Here is a 22,360-nt window from a genome sequence, read left to right as displayed (position 1 = left end):
ACTGTTTGAGAATCTGAGTGCAGTTAATATTGAACAGGTGAAGATTTGAGTGATAGCAGGTAAGAAGAAGAAGAGCTCACGGTTTTCCGGAGGCGGCTGACTGCAGGCTGGCAGGCAGCCCGGGGACCCTCATATGCGGGTGTGGAGACTCATAGCCCACCTGGAAGACAAAGAGATGCCCCAGTGTGAGAAAAAACACCTCAAAAGACACTTAAGTTCATGAGGAAGAGAGGAGAGAGTTGGCTCACAAAGACAGGTAACACAGAGACTGTATCAGATGAAAGATCAGAATAAAATGAGATCATATAAAAGCAAAAAGACTTCTCAAGAGCCAAGGTCATAGATTCTTAGCGGTAAATGACAACGCAGCTGCTTTTACTCTAAAACACTCCCTTCGTTCCCACATATATATCCCTCTTTTTGCCCTCTGTGACAGGTTTATATGCTGAGGCATTCCATATGACAGTGACACTGGAAAGACAAATTATCTGCCGAGCTTCGAGCTCACCACAGGAGACCGTCCGTAGCCTGCGGCAGCTGCTGCCGCTGCTGCAGCAGCAGCTCCGTTCATCTGGGGAGAGACCAAGTGGAGGCCGGCGCCGTAACCCGCCGCCCCAGCCAGGTCCCCGTTCACCCCTGGAGGAGGCAGGCCAAATGCCCCTGGAGGGTACGCTCCCTGCACCGCCAGGGGGTTTCTCAGACCCAGAGCTACAGGAACAGACAAGAGAAGTGTGAATTATTTAAGTGAGCAAATTATTGATTGAGGCAACTGATAGACAGAGCGTCAGTCACGCAGAGACTTCAATCTGTCATTTAAGCAAAGAACAGAATCAGCTCCACATTTTATTAAGGTGACTCCCTCTGCAGGGCCTCTCAGTGTGTGTGACAGTTGTGACTGACAGGCTGTGAACAAGCTGCTGCCTGCCATACAAAAGGCAGGACAACATCCCTAAACTGCAGCACTGGACCACTACTGCCCCCTGCTGGCCACCATATGCTCCTGCAGCGAGACAGCATGTGCAAATGTGTGTGTGTGCTCACATAAACGTCCTCTACATCTTGTGTCTGTGCGTGTAGCTGCATCTACGTAGCGTGTATGCATGCATGCATGCATAATGGTGTGTGTGTGTGTGTGTGTGTGTGTGTGTGTGTGTGTGTGTGTGTGTGTGTGTGTGGGCTAACAGGTGATGTGAGGGGGAAAAAAAGAGAAAGAGATACAGTGAAATAGATGGAGGCTCATTATGAAGCAGCTCACAGTCACAGTCCATCACCTCTCCTAATCTTTCCATTTAAAAAGTGAGGGGCGCTGAATATTTTTGCCCACAGCTGCTTATTAAGTCCAGATGGTGGTGGGTGGTGGGGAGCTGGCTGACACCCATACCAACTACTGCGGCCTGATGCTGATAGAATCAGTACATGTAACAAAGCCAGTACAGGCTAAAAACTCATCTCTGCAGAGGCAGATTCATTTTTTTAATTGATGCTGTGTACAATGAAATTTTGTGTCCCTGAGAGGACGGATGGAGACATTTGGATCTCATGAGATTTTCCATTGTTGCAGGCAAGCTTTACACTTTCACTTCACAGTAACTTGAGGCTATCTGAAGTCCAACACTCCCCTGTAACAATTAAGTAAAGATATGTTCTTTTGGGATTGAAAGCTCATGGGATGCTATTACCGAGGGGGTCCACACCAGGCTTGCCAGGGACAGGTCGGAACTGTGGAGGTCCGCTGGGTCCTGGGGTGTTGGACTCTTGAGACATGGGGGTCCCCGGCTTCATACCTGGAGTACTGGATTTCTCCCTCTGGGAGAGCAGAGGATAAAAAGAGCAGCATTAAAGACAGAAAAGAAAATTGATTTAGAATGGAAAGTGAGCAGACACGTGGACATGTGCGTTCATGGAAGAATAACACCACAAAATCAGTCAGATATTTGTCCTCTAATGTGTCTGTGTTCGACATGGAGATATGAAAGGTCTACCTGAGGGGGCTCTTTGCCACGAGACGGCGAGGCAGCACTACTGGAGGAGGCCAGGGAGGCAGGGCTGGCCTGTGGGGGGCCCTCCTTACGGGACGGGGGCATCTTGTCCAGGCCATTCTCCCTGGACGAGTAGGACTGCACGCTGCGGGGGGACGACGGGTCCTGAATTTAAGAATTCAGAATATATAAAACTTTATTAAACAGGACAGAAATACAAATGGCGATGTATGCATTCAATCTTTTTTTTTCTATAAACCACCAAAGGCCACAAAGATCACCTGGAAATCACTCAGTGTCTCCTTTCTCAACTTGTTTAACTATACTGAGTTTATAGAAGAGTTACAGGAGAGACTCATAATTTATCTAGTCAAAAACAATCGTCAGGTGTCCATATGAATATTGAAACTTTGCTTGCTGTAATTAGTCCTTAACATACAATAAAATCTTATGTGAAATATATTTGAGTAAAATGACAATTTTATTGGTTTTGTCTAGACGAGACTGACTAAAATGTTCAATATAATCTGATGACTAAAAAAAAATAAAATTTAAATGTTCATTGACAAACTCTAATTAAAAAGTTACTGTTTTCTCTGACTAAGATAAGACCAAAATGCCTCCACTTTCAGTCAACTAAAACTTGACATAAATAACAGGAAGAGGTTGATTAAATATGATAAAAACTAACAAGGACATTTAACACAGGACTAAAACTTGATAAAAAAAAATGAGCACTACAACTTGCCTCAGTGTAATTTATTCTTCTAACTTGGCATGTTGGGCACACTAAGCTTTCACCCTAATTTTCATATTAAAAAACTGTATTTATTTTATTCCACAGAAAATATATATTTGTAAAGCTCTAAGCTTCTCCTCATAACCAGGCTTAGGCTGCTGTGGTTTATATTGTATCTCTAAGAGAGAGTGGAATCTGTTGCACAGGTTGCCTGCCAATTAATAAAGTTGTCAATTCATGATACTTTCTCATCTTTTAATTGTAATACTTAATATACAATGTTTTTAAAAATAGTTATATAAATAAATAATGCTACACCATACATCAGGGTGTCTACAGATAGAAGCAAGTTAAAGTTAAGACCTTTTTAAGACCTATTTAAATCCACCTTATATAAAATTTTAGGCCAAACCTGCAATCAAAATACACATTATATATGAATGTGTGTGTGAGACACATGTGTAAGTACTTTCAAGTAAACACACTGATGTCAGTTCAAAATGAACTGTAAAAAAAAAAAAGACAACTATTGGGTGAGTTTAAGTTTAATGTTTTTAATGCAAAAAGAAAAGAAAATCTCATTGTTGTCATAAATTATATTCATTATTACAATTCTTAGGTCTGTCAGATGATTGAAAACAGTCATTGGGTCTGTCAGAGATTTTCACGGTAATGTGACTGAAAATATTTAAGACCCATCGAATCTGAATTTAAGACAGTTTAAGACTTTTTAAGGCCTTATATTAAGAAAATGTAATTTAAGACATTTAAGGACTTTTTAAGGACCTGTAGACACCCTGTAAATAGAGGTGCAAAAGAAAGAGAAATCCTAATTGGAGCATTTACAATAATGCATTTCAAAGTTTATGTTTATTTTATTTAGAAAGGGACGGTGCACATTAATTAACATGATCACTTAAGTCACGTAAATGTGTCAGCTTTAGCCATACAGGCTAATTTTCATCTGCAATCCCTGGCAGGTTGATGGTATATGTGTATATAAGAAAAATACATTGAAATGGCATACAAAAGCACAGGAGCACATATGCACAGATAAAAGTGGATTGATGGCATGTCCACAGAAGGGCACATGAGCACAGTGAAGCATATAACTAATCTCAAGTTAATTTCGGGCTGCAGAACTAAAATCAAAGTTAGTGTTTTTAGTATAATTCCTGTTTTGTTTCAAACTGTCAGGGGAAATTAAGACATTGTTTCAAACTGAAACACTGATTTAGGAAAATACCCAGCTGATTTGTGTACCTCAGCTTTCTACACACTTTTGCACAGAACAAGTACTGTTCATTTCATCCCCCATCACTTACACTGGATGCACATTAATGGCCAGTATGAACATGAGGAATGATTACAGCGAGCAAAATTTGCTTCAGTGTTCATATGGGCGACTGACGGCTGTTTCAGAACAGACTTGAATAACGCTGAACCTATCCTTTAACTACTGGTGCCAACTATTGTTCTTCAGCGGACATAAAAGAAATCACTTCCTGGCACCGGAGGAGTTTGCCGAACGAGACCCACCCAGCACTACAAAGTAAAAGCTTTCGGGAAGTGGGTACTGTTCAGTTACTGTCATCTCATTTATTTTGATGTCAAAGACAATGATTTTAAGAAAAAAACATTGATTGGTGTTTTTACTTTAATCTATACAAGAAACAAACTTTTATTCTCCAACATCCTTCAGCCTCGCTATGTCTGCACTCATTCATAAAACTCGACAGTCACACAAACACAACTGTACATAAAGCTGCAGAGGGAACTGCAGTCAAGTGTGTGCATGCATATGTACTTTATGGTTGTGTATGTTGTGAAATAAGGGCAGACAGAGGTGGAGAAAGACGGGGGAAGGTTATTATCATTATTGTTATTATTCAGATGGTCCTGCTGGGTGTGTTTACATGATGTATGCAGATGAAAGCGGTGAAGTGAGGCCAACGGAGGCCAGCGGCCGCCTACTAACCTCATCCACCACCAAATTATCATCACTCTTATCCGCATCGCTGCCCTGTGAGAGAAGAGAGAGGAAGTGAGATTAGATATTCCTGCTCTGCTGTCTGATGTATGTAGATTATATGTAGAAATATACAGCACACAAAGTCATACACTCGCTGCTGTGTGCGTGTGTGTAACCTGAGAAACTTTTTTGTCTCGGGAGCTTTAATTTGTTACACTGTATATAGTGGAAAATTAAATATCTTATCTTGACATTTAATTGCCTGAGATGGTGAATGCAATGGACAGTGCAAATGTAATTAATTAATTTCAGATGTTTAACTTGGGAGACGTGAAAATCCTCCAAAGGCACTGCTGTTTTTTAATATTGCAGGTCTTCTCCAACAAAACGATAATGCTAAATAACCCAAGATTCATTTATCTCACAGTCAAAATAATCCCTCACAGAGCTTAATGTATCTGCTTGTCCACAATAACACCAATAATGCAGTGACGACAGCAGGGAGTGTGAATATTTCAATTACTGCCTAAAATGAGAGCTGGTTTTCAAAGCGCACAGTGCAGACACCTCTGGTCTTATCTGGCGAGGGCCGGCAGAGTTGGGTGAAACTTTCCCTTCAGTTACTTAAACATTTAAGAGTGTTATGAAAGTGCCTCACATAGTCGGTCATGAACTCCTTCTCATCAGCTTTCCTCTTCTTGCCGTTGCTGAGGTAGTCTGCTGGGCGACCCTTATCCCCGTTGGACAGAGAGCTCTGCAGAGGGACAGACGGGGTGAGGATAGAGAGAGCAGGACAGCGAGGGAAAGAGCGAAGGGGAGGTGTGCATGGGGGTAGAAAGAGGAGGAGGAGAAGAAGAAGGAAGGAAGGAGTAAGGGTAGAGAGGGAGGAGGAGGGTGATAATGAGGTGAGGAGGACTGCATAAATCATGTCAGGCTCATAAGCTGCGGAGATGAATGTGAAGGAATATCGGCCCAAATCGATCGGGCAGCTCACTGTAGGAGTCAGAGGGAGAAAGAGAACGCTTCAAGTTTTCCTTAAGGCAGCAGAAAAGAATGTGGAGTGATCTGAGTGTTTTTGGCACTGTTGCACAGTTTTTAAACCAGTATTGTCACAATTTTCGTAGTGGTATTGATATAATGTTGAGATCTAAGTTGTTGTCATACTGGGTGCAGCATCAGTGACTTTAGTCCTTCTGTACGAAAGCTAAAGAAAGCTAACTTTAAGGCACAGCTGCCAAAATCTGTGTTCTTTCAACTGACCACAGCCAATAAAAAGGCAATATTGGCGGCAATAAAAGAAGAAAGGATGACAAAAAAGTTGAATTGTAAAACATATGTTTACTTAAGTCCATGGAGCAGGGAGGCAGAAGGCATGTTTACTTATTGCTCATTAATCCTTGTTTTCAGTGAACTGCAAAATAAACCATACAACCCTCAACAGGGTTTGGCAATATTTTATGGCTTTGTAATTTTTGAAAAACTTTCTAAGACAACGAGAGTTGTCTTGCTTTGGTCTGAATCAGGGACTCATTTTGTTATAAAGTTGCATAATTACCTAGAGTCGGTTCGTGTTCTCACAGCAGTAGCTTATTTGCAAGCGGATCAGATCAAATGTCTTGTGTGAGAAAGCTGCTCTTGATTGGTCAGAATTTCCAAGTGGGAAAAATCCAGGAAGTAAACCAAACATTGAAGAAGAGTTCACTTGCAAGATAAATGTGACACTTCCTAATGTCACAATGGAGGGACAACTACGCAGGTTGATTTTAGCGCTGCTCATCGTGGACTATATTGTTGTCATTGTTCATTTTAGTCAAACCATACAGTTTGAAAACGAGGCGCAGCTCCAACTAGAAAACAATGTTTTGATGCATTGGATGTGCTGAATGTGCATATTAAGGCAGTACAGGAGGAGGTGCACATTAATAATCCTCCAGGACTGTAACATGCTCATGTTTAACACAAACAGTGCGTCATGTGACTGCAGTTGGTTCAGATCGAGGTCGAAACACGTTCTCACCACAAATGAACCGCACTAGAGTTTGTTTGTAACCAGACTGAGACCACCTCTTCAAGAAGGTCTGGTTGTTTTGGTGCGCACCCGAGTGTGATTGCTGTGTTCACACCTGCCCAAACAAACTTGAGTTTGATTGAGCCAAACTGGGCAGATGTGAAAGCACCCTAATAAGTTTCCTAGAACTTTCTAATGTGGTACTGATTATAGTGAAAATACAGCATGCAATTCAATTGCATTTGATATTTGTCTATAGACACTCTACAAAACATAGGGCATAAATAAATAATGAATTCATATCCACTTAAGTTAAAGCTACAGTTGGTAACTTTTATAAAAATGACTGCCATCATATTCTTGTGTGCACCAGAAACAACCAATCAGAGTCGAGGAGTCTAAAACTAGGCAGCACTGATCAAAAACGAATCAAAATTATGTTACTACATTGCCTGTTTCTCATCTCAAATGTTTTCAGAAACATATTTTAGTGTACTGTTCAGCTGTAAAATGAGAAAGTTTGTGACCCCTGCTTGAAAAAGTTGAGCTGAAACAAAACCAACATTTTACAGCTAAACAGCAAACTAAAATATGTTTCTAAAAACATCTGAGGTGAGGTATAGGCTATGCAGTGACAGAATCGTTATTAATATTTAATCAGCGCTGCCTAGTTTGACAGTCTGACTGCAGTTCATGAGCAGTGACTGACAGCTGCGTTAGAAACTCCTTGTTTTTGGTTTGTTGTTTTTATTCATGTGCAGTGAGGCCATTAGAAACCCTACAGTAGAGTAGGCAGAGGAGTATGATGATTTTTTTTTCACATACCATAAAACATCAATTAAAAGCCTAGTCCCAATTAACACCTAGTCCCATTTATATGCCATGTGTAGCTACACATTTTGACAAATAAACACCTGTCTCAATTAGACGCCTGGTCTGGTGGCCAAGCAGTTATTTTTATAGAATTCTTTGGATGTAGAAAACCAGATTGTTGACTACTCACTTGAGCTAATGTTAGTTAGCTGCTTAGACCATGCATGCAAATATAATGACAATGTGGAGATGCTACATATCGTTAGCTCGGTTGATTTCATTTTACTGACACCATGAGCGCCAGAGAGGACCCCAAGTCATTCAGTTTTACCAGCATGATGAAAAAACAAGTGGTGACTCCCTTCTTCTGAAGCTGTCATGAAGTCAGAATATGTGTCTGTTCCTCAGCTACCCAGTAAGTTATTTATACTACTTTGGTCCACCGATCCAAAGGATCAAAAGTATTTAGTCAAAACAACTGCCAATGGTGCCGTAATCAGGTGCAGTGAAACAAGTGTCACAAAACAATTTTTAAAAGTACAAACTCGTTTTTTAATGCATGACAAATGCAATATTAAGAACCCATGAAGTTAAGCTCAACAAAAACATGTCTAATATCCATATTTCTAACTTATTATTTGGACTTTTCTTTAATTTTTACAGCCTTAAAAAACAAAAGAAATAAACTTTTATGGAGTGGACATCCATGTTCAACACTGAATTTGCCCACAGTATCAAAAACTGCTGAAGAAACAGCTGGACAAGTGTGAGTGGACTTGATATAAGTGATTGTGTAGTAATTTGTACTCACTGGTCCTGCTTCACGGTCTGTTTATTCCAGGCAGAAGCACCAAACACATCCAGGTACCAGGCCACGGGACAGCAAATGCAGATAAGAACACACACACACAAACACACACACAAATTCAACATTATCTGCCATCACTTTACATCTCTCTACAGCTGATGACTCAGTGGAAAAATATCCCTGAGGAGTGTTATTATCAGCAACACTCCTGTGCCCTGCCAAAATCCAAAGCAAAGCCAATCATCAGGATCCATCGAGCCAAGCTTCGCTGTTTACTCTACCCCTTCCTCAGCGAGATGTTTTTCATCTCTAAGAATGCAATCCAACTCTTATCCCAGGCCTGCGCTCATCTAGAGTTTTACACTTTTTGCTTTGAGGAACACAAACTGAAAGAAAAATGAGTAAACAGACATCAATTTAAAGTGTTCCTGTACCTCTGTGGTGCTCTGCAGCGGCGGCGGCAGCTGCTGCTGCCTCTAGGTGAGCTCTCTCATCCTTGGCAGCCAGCTGGGCCCCCAGAGCCCCGGACAGGGCCAGCAGGCCAGACCCTCCGCCAAGCGCCAGGCCAGGGTGAGGCAGTCCTGATGGGTGTGGGCCCATTGGCAAACCCTGGGCATGCTGGGAGAGGTGCTGGGCCTGAAGCTGCTGCTGCAGAGAGGAAGAATAGAAGATGTGACAAAAAGAGAGAGGAGGCAGAAGAAAGAGAGATTTGGGTGACTTACAAGCAATGAAGGAAGTGGCTTCACAGGAAGTGATCAACAGGAGGAAGGAGAGAGAGGGAACTAAGTGCTGCGATGTGTACGGGGGGAGAAATGCTGAGGTCAAGGTAGTGGCTCATTGGTGGGGGAACTCTGCGGCCAAATCAGCGTGATGGGAAATAAAATGATAAATAAACTGAAAGACTATTTAAAGCCTGTTTGAACTCTCTAATATTTGGAAATAAAATGGGACATTTGGTGGGGCATCGTTTAACTGCTGATGCTGTTCAGGTAGCTGGTGAGGCCACTTAAAAAAAAAAATCGTAATATTTCCAAAATAGTCATCCATTGTTACAACATAAATCTAAATATTTTAGTGTTGGCAAATGGATGTTTGCCTTTATAAAAGAAAAAAGGAGGAAACAAAAATAAATGGGAGGATAAGGTACACACGCTATGAGGCAGAGGGGGGAGCCCACGTACCCCTATCGAAGCATTTAGCTCCCCCATGGTCACCTGTTTGGCGCGCTCCATGGCCTGGACCACCTGTTGTTGGTGCTGTGGAACAAACCAAGAGGTCAGTGAGGGCAGGTGGATTCAAATACTTAAAATCTAAATGATATCTTTTTTGCTCTTTCTGTAAACTGAATCAGTATTAATGAGGTGTAACTTTTTTCTAATTAGTGTGAAAAAGTATTCAGACTCTCACAAACAGCATATTTGAAATACAGATTTTTTTTTTTCGCTCTGGGAATCATGTGAACGCATGCAACCATTTGGCGATCGAGGAATGTGCTTTGAAGTTCTGTCCATCTGCAGCTCTGTGTGTGTGTGTGTGTGTGAGTGAGTGTATGTGAGTGTGAGAGAGTTATTACTTTGTGTGTATGCATGTGCACGCCTTCTGTGTGGGCTGCTGTCAGACAGGAGAGAAAGAGGGCTGAATGCACTACAGTGTGTGTGTGACTTTGAGTGCGTGTGTGAGTGCGTGACTGTGAGTGCGTGTGTGTGTCCCACCTCCTGTGACAGGAATGGGATGAGCTGAGCACAGATCACGTTCAACCGCTTGGCAATCTCCGTCTGAAAGGGGGAAGAAAAAAAGATACTGTTGCTTTGATGAATAAACACACACACAAACATTCGCGAAGCCAAGATTGAGCCCAAACAAAAAGAAAACACACACCCATAAAGGTTACACACACACACAACACACACACATGCACGCACACGCACACGCACGGCGTAGCTGTGGCCTGCTTCTCCCAGGGCCAGTGTGGTAAATATTTCAGCTGCTTACATTTGGTCCATGCAAATGGAAACTCTGCCAGGGAGTTTGGCTAAAATATTCATGGACAGCATCTGCTGCGGCCTCAGCCAGCCCACACAGTGTGTGTGTGTGTGTGTGTGTGTGTGTGTGAGTGTGTGAAGAAGAGAAGATGCAAGAATCACTATCTTTCCTCAGTGTGTGTGTGTGTGTGTGTGTGTGTGTGTGTGTGTGTGCATGTGTTTCTCATGTGTCCCTGCATGTCTGTTTGTCTGTGTGTGTTTGCATTTTGCATGCTTGAGTGTGTGTGTGCGTGTGTGTTTCCTGCTGGGGGTCAGTGATTCTTGCTGTGGGTGTGTGTCTGTCTCGATCTGCTCTACTACACAGCCAACAGCAAACTCTTCCGCCCTCCCTCCCCTCCCCCACCTCTCTTTCCATCCCTCTCTCTCCTCCCTTCCATCTTTCTTTCCATCACACTCTGTTTATCGTTCTTTCCATCCATCCCTCGTTCCATTTCTCCTTTCTCAGTATTAGTGCAGTAATCAGTGTTGCAAGCGTTGTCATGTGATGTCCGAAACAAACACACACACACACACACACACACACACATTTAGCGGCAGGCCCAACAAGGCCGTTAGGGCCAGTAATGATATGCATGCAGAGATCATGACAACATCATTATGGCCGCGGGCTGTTTTTCTTGTTGACAGCTAGACTCTGCTGTGTGTGTGTGTGTGTGTGTGTGTGTGTGTGTGTGTGTGCTAGGATGTGTGAGAATGCATGTGTGTGCACAAATCAAATACACACACACACGCATACACACACATGCACACACTCCCCATCCCATTCTCTCTCTTAAGTGATTTATTGATGCCGGACTGAACTTCCACCCCCTCCTTTTTCTCCCTCTCCCCTTCCTCTTGCTTGCCCACCATCTCTCCCTCCCTCCACTCTCCATTTTTCAGCCAGGCAGCGTGCTCCCCCCCTCCTCCCCTCCCCTATTCCCTCCATCCTCTGAATCCATCACCCCCCACCCCAAGGGAGACACAATGATTTCTTGTTAGAGAACTCCAACTACTAAATGACATCTTCAGGAGGGAGGGAGGGAGGGAGGGAGGGAGGAAGAGGGAGAGAGAGAACATGAGCAATCGAGAGAAAGAGGATAAAGAGGGGAGGACAAAATGGGAGAGGGGAAATGAAAAGAGGAGGCGGAGGAAGGAGAGGAGGTAGAGGAGGAGGACGAGGGCAGATTGGGTTGAGGAAATGACAGCGAGAGAACGAAGGATGTGGGAGGGAGAGGAGAAATAGACGGAGAAGGAAGAAACAGAAGGAAGGCGGGGGAGGAAAATCGAGATGGGGGGGTGGGGTGGGGTGAGGGAGGGATGGAGTGGCGGCACGACAAAAGCGAAGCGATTGAGATGGTGAAATGAACGGAGGGAGAGAGAGAGAGAGAGAGAAAGAGTAGACGGCAGGAAGGCAGTGACCTGATTTAAAGTGAAATTCAGCATGGACTGTATGTCTGCGAGGAGACAGAGGTGGAGGGAGGGTGTGCAGAGGAGAAAAAAAAGAAGAGATAAAGAGAGAGAAAGAGAAATCAATGGAAAGGAAGGGAGACAGAGACAGGGATGGCAAAGAAATGGAGATTAAGAGAGAGGAGCATTAAAAAAGACAAAGTAAGACAGCAATTGAAAGGAAAGGAGAAAAGAGAGGTAGTGGATGGAGGAGCAGGGCAGGGGTGGATGGATGATGGAAGGATGGATGCATGAATGGATGGATGGAAGGATGGTAGGATGGAGGGGGGCACAGGGGCAGTAACAGACAGGGATTTACGACGGCTGAGAGGAGAGGCTGTTCTGGAGGCTTGGGGAAGGGCAGAGTATTCTCATCTGTCTGTGGTGGAGAAACGAATTCTGTTTGTGGATCCTATTAACGCCTCCACAGCATAACGGCGCTATATAGGTCCATCAGGGAGAGGAATGACGTTACAGCGGTAAAGAGACACAGAGATATGAAGACAGAAAGAGAGACATCCACAGACTTTGCTGAGAAATATGAGTTACTCTGAGTGGAGCTGATTGGTGACAAAAGAAAGGAGGCAGAGGAAGTGACTGTGTTTACACACAAAGTATTTTGGGTTTTGCCCTTAGTCCAAAAACAGACAATACTCCTAATATTCAGGCCCAGACACAACAAAGTGACATCAACGAACACGTGGCGATGAAGGCCAACTTTTGCCATGCCTCAAGTCTCCTGTGTTTTGGCCACAAAGCTGCACTTGAACACACTGTGAAGACTACAGCCAACGGCCAACTGGCAGATATAATCTGCATATGCATGAGAGGAAATAACTCTCCATGGCAGCAGGTGGCGGTAGTGTGTATTCATCTTTAAAAAAGGAAAACCGGAAGACTGTCAGGACAGATTCAAGACGCTAGTTGGCAAGTTAGCACATTAACAACACAATGTTGAATGAGCTAATGATGAATACCATGCACTGGCGCTTGAACGACTTCTGCTTCAGCGCTTACTGGCTAAAAAAATAATCATATTTCATATAACAAGTTTGTTCTGATCTCACTCCCTCATAACCTTAGCCATTTGTTAAATTCCTCACCTGTGTTTCTCTTCTCGTGCATGGAGCTAAACTGCCAGTCAGAGTGATTTCACTCACTGACGGGCTCCACTAGCTCTAACACTGACTCAACATGCTGACTCGACAAGAAAACAGGCGACAAGGGCCGACAAGGGCCAACTAGTGCCAACGATGCAGGCAACTCCGCCAAAACTAGGGCATCAGACACTCACCGATGGTCCAGCACTGACATAGTGTGTCAGGGCCCTTCCTATTTACATGCAGCCGTGCGTACTCCGATTAACACTCTCTAACATGTCATCATTTATCATGTCAAAATATGGTGGAAGTGTGTCTTCTCCACCATTAGCTGACTTGCTCGACCGTTCAAACGCAGCCTCCTTCTTTTATTCCTGCAACCTCCTTCTTGAAGAGGTCGGCATTGTAATATTTGCACATTTCCAAACACCTGTTGATATCCAAGTCTTTCATCATGTTTAAAAGTAGGTGTGTTTGTCCTTTAGACAAGAACTGTGGGCTTTTTTGGGAGGGCATGCATCTCTACCCCAGCCTTGTGAAGTATTGGCTAGTTAGTTTGTGTACAACGCACAGAGCTGACCAAAAAGGAAGAGGCTGTGTGTCACTGACTGAGATGCATACTTTGAATGCCCTGTACACATGTCCAAATAATTCTGTTAAAACCCAAATAATACTGCTATATGTCATAATGTCTTAATTAGAAAATGCAAAATTCACAAAAAGGCCTAATTCAGAATATCAAAAGAGAACATGCTGTTTACATGACCCACATTAAAGTCTGAATATTGTCATATTTGGAATATGAGTGGAATATTGGTGCGTATGTCAGTATTAGTCAGTGAAAATAAACCAGGAGAACAATGTCAAGATTTAGGAGTCTGAGGCAGGAGGGATAAGTGGGCGGGGGGACAAATAAAGAGAGGCAGAAAGAGAGAAAGAGACCAGGAGCTCACTCACCTGTTTGTGCATTTCAATGTTAAGGCCGTAGGACATCTCATAATACTGAAACACACACAGGATAGCCTCAGTTAATACACACGAATAAGAGTTGACTGACATACACAAACATTCATGTGTGGAGTGCATGGAGGAGGCTGTCTTTATCATCATAATATAATGGACATTTCCCATGTGGATATAGGAATATGGATATATTTTTACAGACTGAATGTGTGCAGCCCTTTTAGGAATCAAAACAAAGCAAGGTGATGCATTATTAATCCAAACTCGATATATACTGTACATAAAACACCAGTTATGACAACCTCTGCAAACCCGTTCCTGTGAATCAAATGGAAATCTTAAAGTTAAATCACCACCAAAAAAAGGCATGTTAAATTTACAGCACATTATTTTTCATCTGCTGTAACTGCTGGATTAAAAGAAGGTGAACTTACACAATTTGGTTTTATTTTATCTGCACAAAGATGAAATGCAGCAGTCATACTACAGATAAAAACATGGTAAAACATCTGGTGATATTCTATATTTTTCTTTTTGGAGACAAATCCCACAAAAAAACAATGAAGTGATCCTGCAGTCAATCCCACATGTAGGTTGCAATACTCACTGGCACACTAAAGACGTACTAATCCACATCTGAAAATAGTCCCCAACAAATACACTATTTATTCCTGTTTCATATTAGTTTTCTAAAATATGCAGTGTGCAGCTGTTTTAGGAAATGGCGGACCCTTTTTTAGAAATAAAAACACAATTTTTTTTTAACTGTTTTAAAACATTAACGTCCTTATAGTTGTGAAGTCTGAATGTATTTCTGTGCGATTTGTTAAAAAAAGAAAAAGAATAATGCCAACAGCATTTTCCCAAAGGCATAAAAATAAACACCTTAAAAAATATATAAAACATAGACATTTTTTCTTCAAGACAAGAAGTGATGATGGCTTAAAACATCCAATTTCTGCCTGCGTTTATGTGTGGCGTTATATTTACATAAATTGGCGATGGAGTGGTTGTTTTTACACAAATAAATTCAGCAGTGTGAGCCCAGAACCACTCACAAAATCTTTTCTTGCTCCTAGCTTCAGATGATGCCAGCCCTCACACATGCACTCTGAAGTGCACATATGTCCCTAAAAGCACATTGCCACTAATTTCACCTTGACTCTGCTGAAAGTCAATGGCACTAAAATGACCCTGAGGCGCGTTTTGGAAGCCAGAAACCCGAAGCAAGGCAGGGAAATTGTCGCCGGGCAGGAGAAGGTGACAGACTATTGCAATAATCATGTCTAATGTGAGCTATTTGACCCTGGCTTTTACCCGAAAGTACAAGGAGCTATGAGGAACGCTGGAGATGAATGCCACAGAGAGAGACAGGTGAGGGTCTCCCTCTCTTCCACTCTGTCTCCCTCTCTCTCTACCTTCAGCGATGGACGAAAAAGGAGAGCATTTTAAAGTCAGATGCCTCGAAAAGTGACAGGCTGACATTTGCTTTTCAGCGTGGCTGGTTGTGGAGAGAGGAGATTGGCAGCTAGGCAGCCAGAACAGGCTGGCAGGATGGGAGAGGAGATGGCAGGGGTCCTCTCTCTCCAGACATCTTTCCTGGCAGTTAGCACGCGCATGTGTGTGTATGAGTGTGTGTGCAGGTGTGTGTGTTTGTAGCACAAGCCTACAACTGTGTAGGCGTGTGTATCTATGTGCTTTGTGTGCATGTTTCCCTGCGAGTGTGTGTGTTCATGCACTCCTCTCTGTGTGTGTGCCACCATAAAAGACGCCTTTCCTGGCAGCTGGCGGCTCTGCTTGGCAGTTGGGGTGCCAAGTTTCGCCTGTTGCTTAGCAACATCCAAACTCGTCCAAACCCAAATCATCAGCCAGGAAAGGAGACCTGGCCTGTGCTTGATGCCAGCTACCCCCCCATCCCCATCACTAAAACTTCAATTCCCCCCCCCCCCCCCCCCCCCCCACACACACACACACACACACACACATAAGTCTCCGCTTCGTGCCAAGATTGCCACATAGCTCTTTTTTGGCACAGCGGGTTCTGGGCAGCCTACACTCAGTCAGCTGTGGTTGTGTGTGGCTCTGATCACAGGTAAAATCAAGGCTGGAGGTTTGCAGACGAGAAAAACAAGGAAGGCAAAGAGTTTCGGCCTTTTCTTTATCCAGAAAAAAAGCTGTTGATCATGTCTCCTTTACAATCATATAGCCACAAATATTCACACAGTGCTGCCTTTTGATGGCACGACTGCAGAAAAGGCACGTTAAAGGTATATTACGCAGGGTTTCCTTAAAAAAAATGTATAGACACACCAAAGTAATCCCCCCAATCAACCCCTGTGAACCACTTCAAGTGTGTGGTGGTGTAGATATCTGCAGAGACTCTGCCCTCTGCCTGTATTTTCTTCTTGTCTTCTTAGTTTGCTGCCTGACATTCTTGATCTTCAACCTTTGGGCAGCAGGTACGTCCCCCCAGCCAATAACAGTCTTCAGCTGAGGTCGGGACTTCATAAAAACAAATCAACCAGGTCTGAAAATAGTGGACACAAATCAGAGAAAACGTAGCAAGCCGAAACGCCAGGCGGACAAAGCTCATTCCAAACAAGAAATGAATTTGGGGTTGGCTTTCACTTTCACTGGCGAGCACTGAAGAAGATGGAGATGACGAGTGATGCAGAGTTGGCTTGTTCTCTGTTGGACAGGAGAGTGCTGGCGGTTAGCTTAGTTAGCTTGCTAAAATATCGTCTTTTCCATTACAACAAATGTAACCTTCCTTCAACACCCTAACTGACAATTCCCACATAGTATAACTTTAATATTTCTGTACAATCTTTTGAGAAGATTACGTGTCTCTGCTACATTTTTGTTCCTGTAATTCAAACTATACTCACAAGCTGACTTCTATAACTTCCTCTGCTCATGATGAGATGCAAAAGCTTCAAACTTTAGAGGAATGATGACAATGAGTGGGCAAATTAAGCAGCGGTGTCAGAGAACGCACTGTGATCACACTAACCTAACAGAGCCGTGTGGGAGGGAATGACTGACAACCAGTGACACAGCAGCGAAACAACTTCAAGTCTGTATAGTTCAGTGGGTAGAGTACGGGACTGAGACGACAATGCTCACTATAAATAATTATTGTCTTCATTAACCAATTAATTACTTGATCTTTAAAATGGCATAAAATAACGAAAACCAAAACCTCACAGCACAAGAACAGTTCATTCCCAACTGCAGTGGGCCTCATCGGCAAGGCTCAGGACCCCCACTAACACAGTCTCTTACTTTTTTAATTTCCTCTGTGTTTAGGGTATGCATCTAAGACCAAAGCAAATTCCTTTTAAGTAAAAACCTACTTGGTATAAATCTTGCACTGATTCTGGTGACAAATACCAAACACCATTTCCCAGAGCCGGAGATGATTAACTCAATTTTTTTTGTTTTGTACAATCAACAGTGAAAAGCTCAAAGTTATTGACTTCAATAAACCATTCACATGAGGGGATTTTAAACAATACACTCTAGGACTGTTACAAGAGGTCAAAAACTCCACAGGTTAAGCATTATTTATATTTTTCGCATCAGCTCAATGCAGAGCCAACACCGTAGCCTACACACATGGCCTACGGCGATGTGAGCATTTATACTTGTGCGGTGGTGTGTCTGTGTCACCTCTAAAACATAAGTTGGCGACAGGGTTTCTGTGAAGTGCTGTAAAGTTTAGATGATTCAAAACACACATTAAAACATGGCTTAACAGAGACAATTTCAAACACAAGTACACAAATCAGCTTCACTGTAACTCGCAGCATTTACAGTCAAGCACTTGTCTTTATCTGGACACATTTTCCCCACAAATACAACATGCTAATGATATTAGCACAAGCTTATGGTATTTTACATTGTATAAATTAGCCTAGCAGCTAGCGGACTTTTCCTCTACTCATATGAAGCCAGGGACAACAGCAATACTTAACAAAGGTATCGTTACAAAATTCGGCTCCATTACAACTCACAAGGCTCAAAGGCAAAACTACTGTCTTACACTAAACACGTTTTCCAAACAAATGTAACATGCTAACGTTATTAGCACAAGCCTATGGCATTTTACATTGTATAAATTAGCCTAGGGACAAGCAGAGATTTCCTCTGCTCATATGAAGCCAGGATAAATCACACACAAGACTTAAAATGCTATTGTGTGGAGGCTTTATTGTCTTCACAATTTACTGTTACTTATCTGTGAAATTTAAGTTATTAAAAGCTTCATTTCCACTGAGGGAAATGGTTTCAGCTTACGAAAACAGACAGGAGGTCTGCCTCACCGCGACGTGTAGTTACATTTCTGGGGAGGTGCACGTCAGGCTACGCCATATGTACAGCGTCGATTTGATGCAAAAGTTTTAATCCCGCATTACCCCTACGCTGATGGCATGAACCACCACAATGTATCACAGATACTGTACCAACCATACACCTTTAAGAACAGTGTCTTTTTCTTCTTTATTATCTCGTTAAATGCTCTATTTTGAGAAAGACAAACAAGCTCCTTCATACACAAATGTTACTGAAACTAAATTGAGGGGATTTACCTTCAATCACATCTGTGCTGCCAACTGTAACAGACACAGACATGTAAAGATGGGCGTTGTTTAAAATGTGTCAACACTAGTACTGATACGATACCCAAGTTTTGGCACAGATGCCAAAATTAGACTTTTTTTTGTGATCAGAGAATTAAGAGGAGTATGAATCAGACCAGGCGTTGGCTGCCAGCTTTCAGCACTTAGACGTTTGATGGTTTAACTGTATATAAAGATGTTTGGAGTGAGAAGTTCCATGCACAGCTGCAGACAGATGTGGACGCACATCAGCAGCACAGCCCAGGAGGACATATCTCAGAAGAAACAGTTGCAAACACAAGCACAAGTTTGCACGCCCATGTAAGTGCTGTTTATTCTGCAGTCCTATAATATGTGTGTGTGTGTGTGTGTGGTCTTCCGTGTGGTTTTTGGTGGGTGTTGTTTGGCAGCTGTTAGCAGATGAAAGGGATTTAGTGGACTTGGCATCGCACTTGTTGTGGAGAGACATGGCCCGCGTGTGTGTGTGTATGTGTGTGTGTGTCTCACCATAACGTAGTGCCTTTGGATCTCTGTCTTCTCTGTGGCCAGTTTCTCACATTCCAGTTTCAAACTGCAACAAAAGAGAAGAGTGGGGGAAAAAAATAAAGACGTTGAGTTTTCATTTGTATCATATCCCAAGTAAAAATACACAATGCAATTAGCTACATGACAACAAATTACTCCCCACTCGTTCCCTCTCTCCGTCACCTCTCCGTCGCTCTCTCCCTCTCTCTCACACTCAGTGGGGGAGGAGGGAGCAGGGTGACTGGGGTGCTGACAGCCCATTATCACCTCAGAGCAGAGCAGAAATAGACGAAGTCACGCTTGGAGCCTGAAACCCAGCCAAGACTGCAGGCAGGCACATCCAAGGTGTCTCTCTCTTCCTCTCCCTCTCTCCCTCTCGACAATTTTCAATCTATCCATGTGCCCTCCACTCATCCTCATTTTGTTGCTTCCCCAATTACCAGCCAGTCCGTCTGTCTCTCTGTCTGTCTGACCGCTCCCCCTTCTTTCACCTTCGACAGCGCACTCTGCCAAGTTTTTACCAGAGCCGAAGCTTCTGCTTTAAGTGGGTCAAAAGAGCCGGTTCTGTCTGGATGTGTAATAAATCTGCTTTTTTCTCTGTTTTAACAATCACTTCTCTCGTCTTCTGCTCGGGACATGACCTGTGTCTGTTGCTCAGTCTTTGAACATGTCAGGTTACCACGGCTACAGCGAAACCTGGCATGGAAGCTCTTTCACACACAAACACACACACACACACACACACACGTCTCTGAAGCGATAGCAGCCAAACACCTCTCCCAAGTGTCCCATATTTCTGTCTGTCCTGTGTGTCTGCCTGTCTCTCCTCGCACCCAAACCAGTCCCTGGTGTCCTCTAAAACTGGGTAATGCCAATGGCTGGATTTGCAAACACACACACACACACACACACATTTCCATTTCTAAATGTGTTTGTATATCAGGTCCAAGCACACAAACACCTCCCCTGTTACCTCTGCAACTCTCTCTCCATCTCTACACCCCATCTCCTCAGACTCCCCCCTCCCTCCCCAGAGAGGTAGTATATTTTGGGCCCTCGGCAGTTTACGCCGACTTGTTTGCGGGCGGCAGATAGATTGATAGGGGGGTTGTGGTGTGGTGAGGTGGGACGTTGGAGGTGGGTGGAGGGAGTTAGTGGTGGTGGTGGGGGGGTCGTTTGGCAGAGGAAAATTAGAATATGATTAATACCGCAACATTACCCCCAGCCGCAACAGGTAATAACGGCCCCATCCGCTCCCCTTCTCCAGCGCCGCGTGCACACACACACATAATTGACTCATTTATCATTGCCAGTCAGTTGAGGAGAAGAGGGACGAGAGGAGAGAGAGAGAGAGAAGCACGACGAGGAGTGGGAGAGGGCGGTGGAGGTGGTGGGTGAGTGGGGTAGTGAGGATTAAACCCCCCCACCACCCCACACCTCCCACCCACCCTATAGATTTTATTACAGTGGAATTGCCTCTCGGCAGAAGTCACTCACAGCTGGGCCGAGGACTAATGTGACTGTGTGTGTTTGTGTGCGTGACTGCCAGTGTGTTCATCACAACATAAACTTGGGTTGAGCTTGGAGAAGCAGCGCAACGACTAGACACACACACACATACGCACAGCACACACAACTAACATATGACCAATTATTGATTGGCACAGAGATGTGATCAGGACTGTAATTTAAGATTGTTTCCAACAGCAAGTAATCTGTTAGTTCATTAGTACGGGTGTAAATTACAAGTTTCATCAAGATACACAATATTATATCATTTCTTTGGACAACAATACAATATGTTTGCTGATATCACAAAGTCTGATACAATATGATTTTGATCAGGGGTCTGTCATCAATGAGAAACAATATCATTAAATATCCTCATTGTCTTTCTCTCAGGAAATGCGGCTTGGATGGAAATGGCGACACAGATGTGCCATGGAAATTTCAAAATAAAGGCTTATCTTAAATATGAGGATATGTATCGATGTTTTGCTGCATCGATAATACTGGATCATTGATCACTGAATCTACACATCGATTCAGCAGCACAGCTCATACTAGTCGATTGACATTCCGGAAAATGAGTATTGAAACCATTTCAAATTTTAGGAATAAATATGTAATGATAAGGCGATACTTCTGACAACACTTCTTTACTCCAGACAATGTCAAAAAAAGCTGAAATTTTCTAGAGCCTATGGTGGCATCCTTACATTTGTTTTCTAGTCCAACCAAAAGTGCAAAATCCAAAAATACATTTAATGTAAATCAGAAAAAAAGCATCAAATCCTGACAGATGAGAAGTTGGAACCAGAGAATGTTTGGCAATCTTGTCCATTAAATGACTTTAACAATCTCTTGATGGGGCGTCGGTGGCTTAGTGGCAGAGCAGGCGCCCCATGTACAAGGCTTTCATTTCCTTCTACTCTCACCTATCTAATAGGGCTGCAGCTAACGACTATTTTCACTGTCAACTAATCTGTCGATTATTTCTTCGATTAGTCGACTAATCATTTTATCAGAAAATGTGTTAAAATGTTGAAAAATGTCGGGCTGTCTCTCCCAAACCTGAAAATTATGTCATCTAATGTCTTGTTTTGTACTCATGCCAAAGGGTTTTAGTTCACCGTCATGGGAGAGTGTGTAAAACTGCCAATATTTGAACATAAGAAGCTGTAATAAGAGTATTTTGGGGTACTTTTCTATGAAAAATGACTCAAACCAATTAGTCGACTACTAAAATAGTCACCGATTATTTTAATAGTCGATTAGTCGACTAATTGTTGCAGCCCTACTATCTAATACCTTTTTCCCCCCACCAAAATTAGCCTGTGTATGTGGTTTTTTTAAACGCAAGAAGACCCGATAATAACAGTTGATAGACTGCTTTCCCCATTGCCAGTGGACCAGAGCAGTGGACAGCTGCTGTACATAGAGGCCAGTAAAAATGTTATGGTGGTTACTTCTTTTTTTTATCTCCTACTTATTCAGTCTCTCTCTCAAACTCCGTGCTGACTAATCTGGAACCATGTTCTAGTGCTACTTGAATGGAGATGAATGGTATTTTGCAGTGGCCTGTCAATGCTTTGCAGTGGCAAAATGGCTAAAATCAGTGCAACCACCCCAGTGTAGTATTTCCATCATTGCCAATCAAAACCAATTGGAGCTGGAGCCGATAAATATGCGTCAGTACTGCAGAGTCATTTGTCTCGGATGTGAATGCCAATTGTAACCTTTCCCATTAAATACAAAAGCCAGATGATAACAGGTGTTAGTGTGTTTTTGTCTGCTGGGAAAGAGGCTTAATAAAGCCATAAAATGGCCAACACATATGACGTTTAATGACAACTTACGG

At 43.0% G+C, this 22,360-nt stretch overlaps 1 protein-coding gene across 4 annotated transcripts in view; it reads right to left on the bottom strand.

Moving 5' to 3' along the window:
* The window catches only part of tle2a (TLE family member 2, transcriptional corepressor a), a 56,385-nt gene that overhangs the window by 5,307 nt on the left and 28,718 nt on the right, over positions 1 to 22,360 (bottom strand). The window contains exons 3-14 of one of the 4 annotated variants that reach the window (XM_033622103.2): positions 18,982 to 19,045; positions 13,847 to 13,891; positions 10,032 to 10,094; positions 9,534 to 9,575; positions 8,754 to 8,967; positions 8,323 to 8,339; positions 5,349 to 5,444; positions 4,697 to 4,741; positions 1,983 to 2,144; positions 1,680 to 1,806; positions 509 to 708; positions 81 to 160 (exon numbers count right to left, since the gene is read on the bottom strand). In XM_033622103.2, the coding sequence (XP_033477994.1) occupies positions 81 to 160; positions 509 to 708; positions 1,680 to 1,806; positions 1,983 to 2,144; positions 4,697 to 4,741; positions 5,349 to 5,444; positions 8,323 to 8,339; positions 8,754 to 8,967; positions 9,534 to 9,575; positions 10,032 to 10,094; positions 13,847 to 13,891; positions 18,982 to 19,045 (1,155 nt within the window). Of the gene's footprint in view, positions 1 to 80; positions 161 to 508; positions 709 to 1,679; positions 1,807 to 1,982; positions 2,145 to 4,696; positions 4,742 to 5,348; positions 5,445 to 8,322; positions 8,340 to 8,753; positions 8,968 to 9,470; positions 9,576 to 10,031; positions 10,095 to 13,846; positions 13,892 to 18,981; positions 19,046 to 22,360 lie in introns of all 4 variants that reach the window. The other 3 variants (XM_033622101.2, XM_033622099.2, XM_033622104.2) reach the window with 3 other exon arrangements.

Source organism: Epinephelus lanceolatus, chromosome 6 (assembly GCF_041903045.1).
Source record: "Epinephelus lanceolatus isolate andai-2023 chromosome 6, ASM4190304v1, whole genome shotgun sequence".
NCBI lineage: Eukaryota > Metazoa > Chordata > Actinopteri > Perciformes > Serranidae > Epinephelus > Epinephelus lanceolatus.
Note: the sequence above shows the minus strand (reverse complement) of the source record. Positions and strands in the feature narration are given on the sequence as shown.